The 16,341-nt window shown below is 39.5% G+C and overlaps 1 protein-coding gene across 3 annotated transcripts in view; it reads left to right on the top strand.

Annotated features, from left to right (window-relative positions):
- The window catches only part of WDR7 (WD repeat domain 7), a 299,401-nt gene that overhangs the window by 248,126 nt on the left and 34,934 nt on the right, over positions 1-16,341 (top strand). For all 3 annotated transcript variants that reach the window (XM_019531753.1, XM_019531750.1, XM_019531752.1), the window contains exon 25: positions 652-751. In XM_019531753.1, the coding sequence (XP_019387298.1) occupies positions 652-751 (100 nt within the window). The remainder of the gene's footprint in view (positions 1-651; positions 752-16,341) is intronic.

Raw genomic sequence — 16,341 nt, 5'->3', positions numbered from 1 at the left:
ATTTCATGTTAAAGGAGTAATAATTTTTTCAGCTTTGAAAGCGACTCTGTTTTAAATTATGTAGTGCATGAACATCAGATCAAAGTATCATCATGTGATATTAAGTAGTATCACATACTTCTCACTTCCTCCTTGGCGGGAGGAATGTTATTGCCCTTAATACCATTTGTAATTCATTGTCTCTAATGTGAGGAAGCTGTCATTAGGTGGCAGATATTTTTCCTTCACATTTTATCATCCTTTCTTTCCATTTTGCAGTTAAAAAGACAAAATTTGAAATTGTTCAGTGCATGCAGACATGCTCCTACTTAACCATTCTATGTTCTGAAGTTGTCAATCTTCATTATTTATTGTAACAAAATCACTAAATATATTCAAATATTTTGAAATGATAGAGCAGGCTAACACCTTGACACAAATCTCTCACGTTCTGAGACAAGATCTGAACTAGACATTTGCTACGTTGATGTATTTATTCAGAGTCTGGTTGTTCTTACTTAGGAAATGCAGTGTATGCTGGAGCCTAGGAATGAATGATTTCTTAAATTAATCTGTATACAAGCACTAATATTAATTACCAAAATGTATGGTAAATTAATTTTAGCAAGCAGGTCAGATCTCACCTGTTACTTATTGCAATGTTCCATTCAGGTTCTACATGGTCAGCTATTATGAGCGCAGTCACAGAATAGCAGTGGGAGCTCGCCATGGTTCAGTAGCCCTCTACGACATCCGGACTGGAAAATGTCAGGTAAATAAATCATTGTGACTTCCTCCCCATAAAATGTGGAAGTTATTGAAAGGAAAGAGAGACTAGCACAGCACCAGTTGACACACTGAGCTGCTGGAACATTATGGATAATGCTAAGGGGATCAATAGTTTAATGAAGGACTCAAAGTATATAGAGCCCTACTGTCTTCATTCACTGGAACTGAATTGCTGCCATAGATGGGTTAATAACAGAAACTCAAAGTTTTGTGCTACTTCTCACAGAACAGTTGTCAAAGAAATCTCTTGTTTAATCCTGATTTTTATGTTTTTCTACTTACCAGCATAATGTATGGGTTATTTTTCTACAGTGTCCCTCCGTAAAACCGTACTATGCCTATGTTTCAGGTATATTACATTTTCTAATATTAAATACAACGTGACATTAATCCACAATAATATTAAGTAGTCAAGCAGGTTTTCTGATATGGGAAGATATTTATATTTCCATGTCTTCTTTTTAATTTCAGCCACATTCAAAATCTGTGTCAATATAGTTTATATTTTGATATATTTTTCAGAAAAATGCAATGGCTAATATTCAGTCTTATTTGTAATATAAAAGTCCCAGTAGAATTCCAAAACTTTAAGCTTAACTATAAATGGAGAACTATATACTGTATATATTACATCTGTTTTGTGGTTATTTGCTTTCTCTAATTTTTGCATGAATGTAATGATGCTTATGATCGCCTGGCTTTTATGGCCTCTATTTATTCCTAGAACAGGTACAGCAATACCTGTGATATTTTACATTTACAGTGGTACTTTACATTTCCCCAAGCTAGCTCAGGAGCATCTCTGACCTGAAGGAACAGTCCCTTCTCTCTTCTCAGCTTTGGCTTTTCCAGCTGATATTGCTCTTGTGGTTTTCAGCTGTGGTAGTTTTATAAGATGTTTAGAGATCACCAAATTTCTTTTACAAATAGCCACGTGGTGCAGGGAGGGATCTAACTTAGGGTGTACCTCTGCAAGCTGGGGAAGCCCACGCAGGCAGTTCCAGGGCTTTAGGAGCCCCATCCTGCATGCCTGGGCTATGAGAGTGCCTGGGGCATTCAGGACCATGCCCCTGGGTGATGAGCATGGGCAGCTCCAGGCTACCTGCACTCTCCCTTCTTAAAGGAAATGGACATCTGCCAGAAAATAGCAGAACAAATCCATACCGCCCATGTTGTATCCACAAACATGGGCCATTTATGGTGTGACAAAGGACGTGGATGTTTTTTCACTTGGTCTTTTGTGCCACCATAAAAATATTTGTGGCAGTACAAAGGTGACATCTGTTTACATCCTTCTTGACCTTTTTTGCCAAAGTTCTGTGTATGTTGGTATCCCTTTCCTTCCAGCCATTCAGCCACCAGGGTCACTGTACACCTGTGTATTGAGAATCATTCTCTGTGTCCATTCAGAAACACTACTGTGACACCTTTGCTGTGTGCTTAATCTCAACAAATGAGTGTACAAATACTAGATAGCCCCCAAACCTTGGAATCTCATTCCTGTGACTAGTCTTTATGTGTTTTGTGCCTTTTACACTTCACTATATCTGTATGTTCTTATGGAATAAGGAGAATGACAATTCAACCTCTTCTTTCATGTAGCCGCTAGACTTTGAATTCTTACGTTTTTAATTTTAAATTTATTTCCTAAAATGTCTCCTGGGTAAACGCACACATTGTCAGGACCTAGCGCTTTCATTCCAGGCAGTATATCTGAACAGTAAGTTCCAAAATGTGTCGTATAACATTTTATACAGTCTGCCAGTTCTAAATGGTTAAAGGCCAGAGGTGCTGATAGACAGGATGGCTAAGTGCTTACAGCTACATGTATGTGTGGTTGAATCTGCAATGAAAATCTTCCCTCTGGCTTGGTTTGCCCTTGGTTTAGCAGACATGCTAAATAATCTTATCTTGCTGCTTTTTTCACCTAGTCCTTTTAAAATGCATTCTGAATAATAACCACTGGCTATATTGAAAGAGATTGTCTCTGGCTAATGTTTGCAAGTCATTTATCCATAAATGCCCTCTTGTTATTGCTAGTTGACATTTTATTATATTAAATTACTGGAACTAAATCCAAATTTGTTTCAATGACTTGTTTGAATAATGGTATAGGTTAATTTAATCCTCTATTGGAATGTTTAGGGCACTGTTTTCTTTACTGTCCTTAAGACTGTAGACAATCATGTGAAGTGGCAGATAAATTCCAGTTGTCTGAGAGAGACCTCCAAAGTGATTAAGGTTATATACCATTTTAAAATCATTTTGATAATACTATAAGAGAATTTCATGAATCACAAATATAATCTTGATGGGGAGACAGAGAATAGCCATCTGTCAGTTCCAGACTTCTTATTTAGATTCTGATCCTTCTGAATTACTTCTCACCCACATTTGCTGCTAGAAAGCTGCTCAATAATTATAGAAACCAAACTAGTGCTAGCTGGAAAACAAGAATTTAGTTGGATGAAAAAGTTTTTGAGGTTTTGATTTTTCTTTGAATCTTCACTGGAACAAAACCTTTTGAAACATGTCTCAAACAGGACAGACAGACAGATGGTTAGACATCTTTCTACCTACAAGAATCCTACCAGGACATCCAATTTGTTACATAAGGCTGCTTTGATTTAATTTTTTCTTCCTCCCTGCTCTTGCTAGAAAGTCCATCCTGGATATAAGAAGTCTTTCTCATGAAGGTCTTTTTTGAAACAGATCAATTTCTCTAGAATGTTTTGGCTTTGTTAAATCTGCCTTTTTCAACTGGAAAAAATGTTAAAAATGAATTGCCAAAAAATTTCTTGATCAATTCTAATCCAGTCTGTTAATTTCCTACTAGTGTTAATGTTACTACAAATAACCTAAGAGCCTAGCTTACGGGGTAGATAAAGGGGGAAAAGTGGTTGCGGGACAACAGTTGGAGAAAGGCAGCCTCTAAGAAATGCAGGAGATTAGATGTATAGACGTGTGTGGACATTTGGTCCCCCAGGGACAAGTAGCAGTGGTACACCGATGCCACATGCGCTTTGGCGCGTGGCAAGTTGCCCCAGGTGGGGTAGAGGAGGCTGGGGCCAGCACTGGGCTGGCCGCAGCAGCCTTACCAGAGATCCTGGGGACCTCCTGGGGCTGCAGCCATGGCAATTCTGCCACGCAGAGCCTGTCTGGCAGCAGAGCATGGCTCCCGGCAGCCCGGCTCAGCTTTCCAGCAGCACATGCTGGCCAAGTGTGCGTTGCTCCGGGTTTTTTTCTGTTTGTTTTGGTTTTTGTTGTGGTTTTTTGGACCCCTGGATATCCAGGGGTTCAAAAAACCTAGGGCAGCACACCCTTACAGCGCAGAGAACACTGGACTATATGGTATGTAGTGCTACAAACTTGTATGCAACACCACATACCACGCTCATCTAGATGCGCCCTTAGAGGTTATCCACGCTGTGGTGGCGGTGTCAGCGAATATGGGTCAAGGACTCCCCATCCACCCTTCTTAGCAGGCATGCTCCAAACCCAGATGTTTCCTGGTGAGGACACTGCAGATAGTAAATCAGGGACAAAGGAGATTATTTTATAAATAAACCTTCCAAGTTTCTCTTTGATTTTACTAATTTAACATATTTTAGTAATGTACAAGGTATTTTGGTTCTGAAATAAGTTGTTCTGAAATATACCCATATTCAGAACCTATGATGCCAGATTCAGAAAATGAGGACAGACAGAAAAGTCTTCCTAGAAAGGCAAATAGAAGAGCTGCCTTATAATAAATTTATATTATTCTAGATTAAGGGGTCTGTTAGTTACATACTGACAAAAAAGGCTCTTGTTGCTTTCTTTTTTATTGAATTAGGAAGTATAGATAAGTCTTTGACCAATACTGAATACTTAGGCAAGGAACAGGCTTTAAATTTACAACGTCTCCTATCATAAGAGAGCGGACAGCTGTTTAGAGGGATTCTTGCAGAAGAGAACGGGCTCTTCCACAAGAAATTTGGATCAGTTCCTATGAGCAAGATCTCCCTCCTCCCCATCTAATTAAAATGGTTCCCAGCCCCTCAGGCTTTTAAATGCTACACTTACTTACTACCAAGCTGGAGGTACGAGTTCATAGCACATGCAGTGATTTAAAAGCCAGGGAGCTGGAAATCAGAGTCAGGGAAGTTCTCCCCAGCTCTGCTTCTCCACATCTCTGACTTTAAATCACCCCACGTGCAGCCCAAATAGCTGAGATTTAAAAGCCGGGGGGGTGGTTATTGACAGGGTACGCTGTCCCAGGCAGGGGAGGGGACAGGCTGTCAATTAATGGAGTTCTGTAGGGCAGAGGTGGCCCAAGGCTGAAGGGCTTGCCTGTGTAGCTGTCCAGCCAGGAAGCTGGAACACATATATACTCTAGCTCCTGGGCTATTTTTCTAGCAGTAAGAATTTCAGCAGTAATTTCTCTGAAATTCTTACCAGTAGAAATAAACACTTATCCTTGACCCTAATTGAGAGATACTCAGACTTCAAGAATTAAACTCACAGAAAAGTTTTTGAAGTTTGAGAAGCAATTTTAACAGCAGAAGGCCAAAGGTACATCTGAGTTCTGACAACTTATCTGGGAATTGTAATGGTAGTGGCAACATTTGACTATTTTGTCAGATACTTCTCAGTACTCTATAAAGTGCTAGGCCTTAATGCAGATGCCATTTGCCATTCCTTGAACAATCACTACTAATATGGTATCAAAAATTATTTGGTTGGGAAGATGGCCAGGGATAAATTTCTTCCATGGAAAGGTAAAAAGCTGCTTTGTGCCATTTTCACTAAAGCCAGAGCCTGCACTGCATTTGCAGTTGCTGCTTGTTTTGACATCATTGAAAGTATCGGTTTTCTCTGCACAGAAAAGTTGTGCCAGTTTATACCAATATAATTCCCAGTGGGGCCTTTATTGTTAAAGAAAAAATGGGGAGGTGTTTCATTGTTTTTTGCAAGCTTTTGGGATTATTTTACACCCATCGCTAAGATTGGACAGATTGGAAAGAGTCTAGTGGAAAATGACAAAAATGATTAGAAGCCTAAGAAATGTGACTTTCAGTCTAGGAAAAGGCCGAAAGAACTAGGGTTATTTAGCCTGGAGAAGAGAAAGCCGGAGGGGGTAGGGGTAGCATTGAGTAAAGTCTATAGAGAGGATGGAAGTAGGCCTTTTTCTTTGACTGTAAGGAGCAGGACTAGAAGCAGTGACCCAAAGGTACATCAGAGGAAATTTAGGGTGAAGTTTAGAAGGAAATTTTTTACTATAAGGGTGGTCAAGCATTAGAAGAAGCTACGTAGAGAAGTTGTGGAATCCCCATCCCTGGCCTCTTACAAGAGTAGGTTAAACAAAAACTTGGTTTAGTCAGGGATGATCCTGCCTTGAGCAGGGGATTGGGCTGGATGACCTCATGAGGTCCCCTCCAGCCCTACTCTCCTATGATCATTAATGCATGCATTAATCATGCAAAAAAAAGACATGCTTTTATGCTATGTTGCAAGTGTGTCTATATAAAGGTATACTGATAGGAACATAGGAGCCTCCTGGCTCATCATATCCAGTCCCTTGCTGTTGCAGGCAACACACCATATAATCTTTTCCATGAATTGACCATGCTCCATCTAAAAACTACTTAGGATTTTTTCCCCCTCTCCTCCTGCTGGAAGATTGTTCCAGAATTTCACTGCCCTGATTGTTAGAAACCAGCTTCTAATATTTATAATAATGTTTTTCTTATACAACCATAGTCCCGGGAAGTATGTGCCTTCCCAGGTATTTACCCTCTGAGGTATTTACAGTCATCAGTGAGATCCCTTCTCTGCCTTCATTTTTACAAAGTTGAATAAACTGAACTGTTTTACTCTCCTTACCCAAGATGGGCTCGCCATTTCCCTGATACACCTAGTAGCCATTTTCTTCCCCTGTTCTAGTTTGAATTTTTCTTTCTTGAACATGGGTGACCAGAATTGCAGATGAGATCTTACAAGGTCTGCCTTGTACAATGGCATCAGCATACATTTTAAAAATGCCTTGATACATGGCTGTGCGACCCCAGTAGATGCCAAGGAGGGTGTGGCAGAGGATGGATTAGACTGGACCTGCCTGTGTAGTCTATAGACAGATACTCTTCCCTCTAAAGCAGTTAGAGCCAATGCTCACTTCTGTCACTACTAGTATGCCACAAATTAGCCCCATACCCTTCCTGAGTACCATTCCAATCTCCTTCTCCTGCCTGATAGGCATTCTGCTCTCCAATTCCTGCCTGATTTGGTACTCTGCTTTCTGCTTCTTGCCCTATGCTCCCTGCCTGATCTCCTGTACTTTTAACTGCCCTATCTGCCACTGTGATGCCTGTTTCCTCTCCAGCATGCCACATGCCTCATACAGGGGCATGTGTGCCACAGGCTGGCCATCACTGCCCTAAAGCTCCTGCCGCAGTCAGAGATAGGGTGCTAGATGGACCATTGGTCTGACCCAGTTATGGTGCTTCTATTCTTATGGTGGTTCATAGGCATCTTGTGATTAGCTAATACATTCAGTTCTTTTTCCTCCTTAGCTGTTTCCAAATGATGAGCCCCCAACTTGTAGCAAATATTCTTCATGACTATGTACTTGTACTTTGTACAGCTGAATTAAATCACATTTCTGTTACTACTCTTCAAGGTCATTCAGTTCTTCCCATAAGAGATCCTGATCTTCCCCTTCCTCTGAACTGATAACACCTCCTATTTTGTGACATGAGCTTTCTTCTCATAAGTTTTATTAGCACGCTTCTATTTTTTTTCTAAAGCCACTAATGGAAATCGTAAACAAAATCGGCCCCAAGGCTGACTGTTGAGGCGTTCCACCAATAACCTCCCTCGAGCTTTACTGTTCAGCCACGTTAAAGACACACGGGTAAAATCCTGGCCGTATTGAAATTAGTGGGTGTTTTGCTATCCCCTCCAATGCCATCAGCATTTCACCCAGAAGAATTGCACAGCTGTGTCTGATCTCTTCGTAGATTAATAGGTGGAAGAAAGGCATCTATCTTTCCATCATAGTTGCAATTCAGATCCATTGCAGTCAGTGCAAGTCCATTTATTGACCATAATTAGCTTCAGAAGAGTCCCATACAGAGCAGCTGTGATGTTCTAAGCCAAATATAACAATGACCGTACTTGTGAAAGTTATAAAGCAACAATGTGAAGTTCAGTGCAGGAGCTTGTGACATCAGGGTAGATTTACTATCTTTAAAGAGACATTGCTTTAAGCTTCACAAAGACCTGACGTTGGAACTAATGGTAACATCTGAGTAGACCATGACTCTTCTTTTTCTATCTAAAGGTAAAGATTTTTCAGAATTGGAGGCTTAAAATCGGGCACTCAACTGAACACATCTAAGTAGGTGGCATGATTCTCTCGTTAAATTAAATTTAGTAGGAGGTCCGCATGCTCAGCACTTCTGTAAATTAGGCCATTTAACTTTAGGCAGTCGATTAATGTTATCTTTCTGTAACAACTGTTTTGATTACCTCCTGAAAGGAATGTAAGTTCTTGCCTGCACATGTCAGTACATTTGATTACATGCATACTAAATAGGCAGCTCCTTTTTGTAACTAATTACAAGGAAGAGTTCTAGATTGTACAATTTAACAAACAAATAACATTGTCATGGTGGTATTATTTCTGTCTTACTTCCTTAAAAATCTCTGCAAGGTTTTGAATATGATAAATCGGGGGGGGGGGGCAGAGGGGATGTAACCTGTGGCATAAGTGCCACAAGTGGTACAGGCCCCTGTTGTGTGGCACACAGCAAGTCAGGGAGGAGACAGGTAGGGCAAAAAGCCAAAAGCAGAGCATGAGATTAAGCAGGGAGCACAGGGCAGGAAACAGAAAACAGGAGGAGACTGGTCAGTGAACACAGAGTAAATGCAGAAACCAGATCAGCAGGTTGGGCAGAAGAAGACTATCAGAGTGGCATTCAGAAAGGAAGCAGGGCTAATTTGTGGTACACCTGCTCCCTCTGCTATAGCTTGTAGAAAGAATCATAGAAAAGTAAGGCCAGAAAGGAATTAAGCCATCTAGTCTACCCCCCTGCTTAAGGCAGAATCATCCCTGTCCTAACCATCCTAGACATGTTTGTCTAATCTGTTCTTAAAAACTTCTGAGGGTGGAGACTACCTAACCTCTCTAGATAGCCTGTTCCTTGAAGGGACAAACTCAGGGAGCACATCCAGACAAGTGTGGTATGTGGTACCACAAACACATCTGCAGTGCCATATGCTGCACAGTCAGGCCTTCTCCACGCTGCAAGGACACGCTGCCTGTGCATGAGCTGCTTCTGTTTGTTTTTTTCCTGTGGGCTTTTCTGACACCTGGCTATCCCCACAAGAAAAAAACCAGAGCATCACATGCTCAGGGAGCATGTGCGGCTGAAAAGTGGAGTCAGGCTGCCCAGAGCCATGCTGCAGCTAGCAACCAGGCTCTGCCTGGCAGGATTGCCATGACTGCAGCCCTAGGAAGGCCCCAGAACCCCAGGTAAGGCTGCTGGGGCCAGCCCAGTGCTGGCTCCAGGCTCTCCTACCACCCCCAGGGTAACTTGCCATAAACCAGTGCCTACATGGCACCAGCATTCCCTGGGAACAAGGAACAGTGGCACAAGATGCACCGCTGCTCCTTGTCCCTGAGGAACCGAGAGCATCCATACTCATTTGGATGCGCCCAAGGCAGTGAATGAGCATTTTTAAGATCAGTAGCTGAGACTAATTCATTTAAGCTATAATCGCTGATGTGCACTGTTTCCAAGACTTCTTTCTTGTGTGTCATACAGATACTAAATGGAAACTACCCCTTTTTGCTTAGACCTCGGCAGAAGTTGATTTTTCTGTGAGGTTCATCAGATGGGGTTGTCCTGAAAACGTTCTCTGTAATGAAAGATTAGGGCCCTATGGAGAGAGTAAAAGGAGAGGTTTCCCAGGAGAGTGAAAAGGTAATCCTTGGTCTCTGAGGCAGCAGACCTCTTGTACGTGTTCCTTCCTGTAGCAATTTGACTGATTCAGCCACTTAGATGGCGTGACTGCTTTCAAGTTGTCCTGTTTGTGGGTGGTGTGAGTGGGATCCTGCATGAGTTGTTTCTTGCTCTGAGATTTTCACAAAGAAATCTGAACAGTGATGCTGCTTCAGAAAGTAACATCTCCAGGTTTAGCCGTCCTGCTGGTGCCTGGGGTTGTGTGAAGGAAAATTCACTGTGGAGTACCAATAGCAGAGTGCCTTCAGGATCCTGAGACCCTGGTGGGGATAATTCTGCAGAGGCCATGCTTCCCTTTCCACGCTCTTGCAGAAAATTTGTAGTAGAGACCAGTCTAAGGTCCACTTCTACTGTGTGATCCCTGGAGACAATTCACTCTGATGTTATCATGCAATATAATTTGCAAGCACAGAAAGCAGCCTTCAGTGATATTAGTGGTGCCTAAGTGTACAGTTCAAAATGTCATATTAGACTGTATCAGAGCTCCAATTACAAGTTTCACCAGTTGATGTATTTACTGTTTGCAAACTGCAGGTAATTAAAAGAATTTACACATTAGCTGTTTCAGTCCCTCTGTCTCTCTTGGCAGCAGCATGCTAGGATACAGTGTGTTAGGGCAGCATTGATTTAGGCAGTGTGGATCTTTGTAAGACTGAAAATACCAGAGACCCTAAAGAATAAGAGCTTTTTACGTTGTGCTTATTTTTTTAATTTTGTGGTGTTTATCACTGACCAAGGCATAAAGAAAAGAGATTGGTGGCGCATTATTCTGCAGCTTAGAATATTTTTCATCTATTAAAATATAACTAAGAATGAATGACATATACAGTCATGCTGTAGCAACAAGCACCCTTAAATCCCAGCTGATAGTAAGACTATTGTGGCTTTTTATTTACTTAAATTACATTTAAGATTTAACAAGAGTGTGTTTGGCTGTTCTTATATGCTTTGTAAATAAACTTGGTCATAGTGGGCAGCAGTAGAATAACCAGCTGTCCTTCATATATATTCTGCTAAATGCAGTTACTGTATTTCCGTACTGTAGGTAAAATAGGGTAGTCAGGATTTTATTGTCTGATTAAAGGAAACACGGAGGGATATTTTCTTTGAATTATCAGAAACAAAATAATTATTTCATATGTACTCAATTTTTCCTTCCAGCATATTTTTATTCATGTTTGAGAAAGATGGTTGTACACAGTAACTCAGAAATTACATCTAATGATTAATACAGTGATGGATGTCAAGGATCACCTTTTCCTCAACAAGTAATAAATCAACATTTATTTGTGATAGTTTCTTACTGAAAAATTTGCAATATCTGTATCATATATTTAACAAGGAGTCAGTTACAAATACTACCTGTAAAATATTGCCTCAAAGCAACAATAATCTGCATTTCATTATTTTCCTCTTATTTTGAATCATTAGTTATTGTATACTGTACATGGATATCTATCGATACAGTTCTTTAAAAACAGTTGGTCATTAAATATTAGACCCATAATTTATAAAATGTTATGCATTTAAGCCATATAGTTCATCAATTACAGTAAAATGTAGATTTTCTTGTTTCAGATTTTTTAAAAACATCTTATTTCTTTTAGGAGGCAAGTTGGATCCTTTTTGTGATTCATCATAAGTATTCCACATACATAACATCTTTCTCTAGTCTTTGTTTATAATGCAATGTATATAGTATCTATTTCATTATGTTTCCCCTTAGCTCAATAGACTTTTAAATGTATAGAGTGGAGATACTCTTTATACATTAAAAGATAATGTTTTTTAAACATTTCTATGTAGTAAATGTTTACTTAACTATTATGTTCACATTGTTAATATTAGATATATACAAAGTTTTAATTAATTTCATTTTTAGGGTGCTTTCCTACAATGGTAATAGTGTACTGTGGGAAATGGAACAGGGCAGTGTCCTTCCCATGGCTGTATTGATTTGCCCTTCAGCTGTTTGCAGTGCATAGAGAACCTAGGGCCTTGTTGTTGATTATCTACACAATGTCTCTGTGAACATTATTGACCCATTGCCGCTTACTGCCTGTGGCTCTTGATTTTTCACACCGTCTCCATGACACTCATAATAAAACATACTATCTTATTGCTACTCAGCTCTGGAAGCCAACTGATCTAGCCTTAGAACAACTGCTACATTTCTGGAGAACATTTATTGTATGTGGGGTAAAGTGTTGTAGCAATTTTAAGATTGTGTCTTGTGCTCTGTTTTAGCAGATCCCTATATACTGAGGTTCAGCACCACCCTATAAAATTTTATTTTGTTAAAAGAAAGAGGACTTACAACTTTTACATTGTATTGTTGAAAATGAGAATGTAATTGTGCATGAGGTTGTGGCAGAACTAACTGTAGAAATCATTTGTCTAATCAAGACCATTTTATAAGAATGAAAGATATGGAGAGGTGATGAACATGTTAATCTGAGGCAGCTTCCAAAATCATGCATGCTTTAGTAATGTGTCCTAAAGTAAGTGTAATAGAAATCTGAAGCATGTGTTTATCATGCTTCAAGCTAACTAGCTATTCCTTTCTTTTAAAATTTACCAAATACATTCCCAGGAACTTGATGTTTATACTTACGTGTGGTGATTGTATTAGTTTTCATATGAGAGGGGCTTTGGACCATTACTGCAGAAAATAGTAAAAGGGACTATTTTTGGTTACCAATAGATAATTGTATAATATTTGTACTTTGTATAGTGTTTAAGGCTACAGCAGGGAAGCCAGTCCAAACCTAGTTTTACTTGAATGTATAGCCAGATAATAGTATCATTCATTAAATACAGCCACCTTTATAAAAATACCTTTTTAAATTTTACTAGTGTTTTGCTCCTTTCAATTAGTTTTATACCAAAGCAAACAATTAAGTGGTCTTGTGAATGAGAAAAAAAGGTAAATTGCTTTAAGAAGACCCGGTAAATATAATAATCGTACTGTAAATAGTAACCCTTCCATGCATTGTCTGTGTGTGCGAATTAAATGCATAAAATTCATACAGCTGGTTTCTGCCATGCTGTAAATTGAATGTGGAACCAGAGGCTGTTTGAGACTCCTGCGTAGTCCTGGGTCTGGGACTGACAATCAGCTGATTTTGGGGTCATTGCCCCAGGATCACACAGGAGTCTCAGACTGGCTTCAGTGAAGTCCTGGAGTGGGGACCCACAAGCAGCTGATTGTCTCAGTCCTGGACTGCACTGGAGTCTTGAACCAACCCCATTACATTCCTGGGGCTGGTTGTTGATCCCCATCCCCAGGTACTCAACTTTCAACTTGCTAGTAAGGGCAGGGGAGCCCAGGATCCCAGGCTTCCTCTGTACTGACAAGTAGTAAAGGCACCACTGAGATCTGATTCTTTAAGAATCATATCCCATTGTGTAATTAAATGACCATGTGCCAGGGGTCTGAGATACTACATCCTCAAATTCCAGGACATATCTGGGTTCTTCTAGTCTCATGAGGTCTTTGCACTATGTCTATCAGTATGGTATCTGTACACCTTCCAGGGGTAATCTGATGGACATCCATCACATATGATGCCTCTCCTAGGGAAAGAAATTGGGTATGGATTCTTTTAATACATTTGTAGACTTTTTAAATTCTAGAAAAGACCATTGTGATGATCTAATCTGTCATGCTGCCTAAGAGGCCACAGGGCTTCCTTGAATTTATTCCTGCTTTAGATCAAAAAGCTATGTTGAAATAGATATACATTTTAGCAAAGCACTCAGTTTTGATACAGACTGCATAGAGTTAAGTATGTCTTAACATTCAGATTGTTGCCTACGACAGCTCATGCCTCCCTGAACCAGTTTGTCTTCATAAGCTGCCACCTTGCTCTGCCTAATTTCTATATAAAAAAACCTCTAGTGACTATGGCCCTCGGTAATTTGTTCTAATGGTTAATTATCCATATTGTTTAAAAAATAGTTCCTTGTTTCTAGTTTGTATATTATCAGGAATTCAAAAAACTCTCAAAACCAAGGATCGATACAGTTGTGGGTTTCTGACTGACGAATGGAAACTTTCTTTTGATTGGAAGATCTTCAGAGTGCTTTCCTCTGCCAATGAACATATCTTCCATTATGCTAGGTTTATTTTCAGCCTGCTTTGAGCTGATGATCTGTGTCAACCCCTGAGTCTGCTGATTAAGAGTGGTTGTACAGTATGTTATAAAAGATGGATTTAGCTGGTAGTAGTTTGCCTTGGACTGTGACAGCTAAACATGTTTGCTACTGATTGCATATAGATGTTCAGTAAGCCTAGAAAAAATATCAATCCTTTCTGTGTCCGGTAGAAGACAAGCAGGATCCTGTTACTACACTTTTTTTTTTTTTTTTTTTGCACCTCTAGGAAGGACTCAAGCCACTTCAGAGCATTTCCTTAAGTCATTTGTCTTAATACTCGGCTGACCTATCTAATTTTGATATATTCTAATGAACTGCAGCTACACATTGCAAATTAAAAGCAACTGAACAAGCAATCATCCCAAATACAGCTTTTACATTGAGTATATTTTGATCCCAGGAATTAGGAATTGCTAGAGAGGTAGCACTGAAGGGAGGTTACAAAGCAAGGTGGCTTTTGGCTTTTTTTGTTTTGATGCCAGGGCAACTTAGTGTTGGACTGATGTCCGCAGGACAAGTTAGGGTAACCTAAAGGTTTACTTAATCTGGGCCTGCTGTCAGTAGATTTTAGGGATCATTCAAGCATTATCAGTGTCCTTATCTCATGATAACCCTACTCTGGATGAAGGTATCTCCAATTTATGACTCTCATGTAGAGTGTAGGAGCAACTGTAGGTCACCCATAGTCTCTTGTAAACAGAGAATCCTCCTTGGGCAGAAGCCCCAGTATAGTTTAGGACAGTGATTTAAGCATTTGTAAGATTAAGCCTTTGGATAGCTTCTTGACGATCACCAATATGTCCCTCCTTACCTAAAGAAAAAGGGAATATTTTAGAATTGTTTTCTTAAAGTTCATAGGTGATTGTTTTTGTTTGTTTGTTTTGGTCTAGAAATGCTAAGACAAAACTTCTAATTTTAATAAAAACCTGTGAAACTAGCCTTTCAATAGTGTTTGTCATTAATTTTCCTTGTTTCTAAAAAGTAGCTATTACTAGGTTTCCAAGAATTTTGTTGTGCTTGATAATAGCTTTCTAGTTGATTTACCTAAACAACTGTCTACTAAAATGATTTCCAGATTGTTTTAAGCTGAGCAAATAATTCATAATGCTACATTTTCATTCTTAACAGTTGCTTTTGAATGCATTCATCAGTTGAAATCATTCTTCTCATGCTGTTTTATTGTACCGACTGTAAATATTTAAAATATGTGAATATCTTGCATTATTGGGATTGGCCTGATAAGTCGCTAAGTCCGTATGCTTTCCATAATTATACAAACATACAAATAGGTTAAAAAATTTCACATGATAATTTGAAATTCCCATGCTGTTAGTGTTTGAGCTAATGTATGAAAAATGTTCACGTTCCCCAATTCTCTTTTTCAAGAAATGATTGCAGAAGTGTAAAGGGGGCAGAAACGTGGCAAAAGTATTTAAATACCATGCTAGTTTGTTGTGTTTTTTTTTTCTCTCTGTCTCTCTCCCTCCCTCTCTCTCTCTTTCCCGCCCTCTCTCTTTGGCATTGTTCTCCCAATTCTGTTCGTTATGCATAGATTGTCCTTTCTGTGTTGACCTTTTATTGTGTAGCTTCAACACCAGTATGAGGTCTGAATTCTTGGAATGCAGTACTATGTTTACAATAAACTATGAAGTATGTTCACTGTAGTTCTTTGTCCTCCCACTTGTTCAATAAAGAAAAGGTGTTTGATGGTATGAAGTCAGTATTCCACTTAAACCAGAGTATTTCAGTATGGTTTTTATTCTTTTCTTTTTTTTCTTTTTCTTTTTTTTGACAGTCAAACCTCTTTTGAGCGTATGCAGGGCTTCTCTGACTGAGTTGTAGTTATCAGGTATTGCAAAGGTTAAGCCTTATCATCTGCACAAAAAAGGTTGAGGTTTCATCAAAAACTTCCATCCTCACAACCTGTCGACCACAATTTGATGATGATTATTGATTATTTCACAGCCTTTCACTCACTCTCTGGCACTGCGGCCAGCCTTGATATACAGATAGGGCTGCAGTCCAGCTAAAATAAGACTCCATCTTGATAATGGACTGAGATGAGATACTGTTATTTGATAAAGATAATTGATGTTTCACAGTGAATTGGAAAGCAGTTCCGAGTGTACCAGATCTGTGACTCTGCTCCATCTGCAAATATGGCAGTTGTTTACAAAACAGAACAAAAGAACTATAGTCGGACAATTCAGAGGTAGCTATAGGGCATAGAGCCTCTAGTTTATATATTTTAAAACGGTTCCCTATTTCTAAACTGCAATTAAAATAAACAAACCTGCAAGCTTGTACTTTTGAGTGTGGTTTTCCTAAAATTGTATGCATCTTGGATGTTGATAGCAAGTGTTATACTTCAATCCTGCATTTGAGTTATAATGCTTTACTTTCAGATGAG

This window comes from Crocodylus porosus, unplaced genomic scaffold (genome assembly GCF_001723895.1).
Source record: "Crocodylus porosus isolate Cpor-Errol unplaced genomic scaffold, CroPor_comp1, whole genome shotgun sequence".
NCBI lineage: Eukaryota > Metazoa > Chordata > Crocodylia > Crocodylidae > Crocodylus > Crocodylus porosus.
This window is presented reverse-complemented; position numbering and strand designations above follow the sequence as displayed.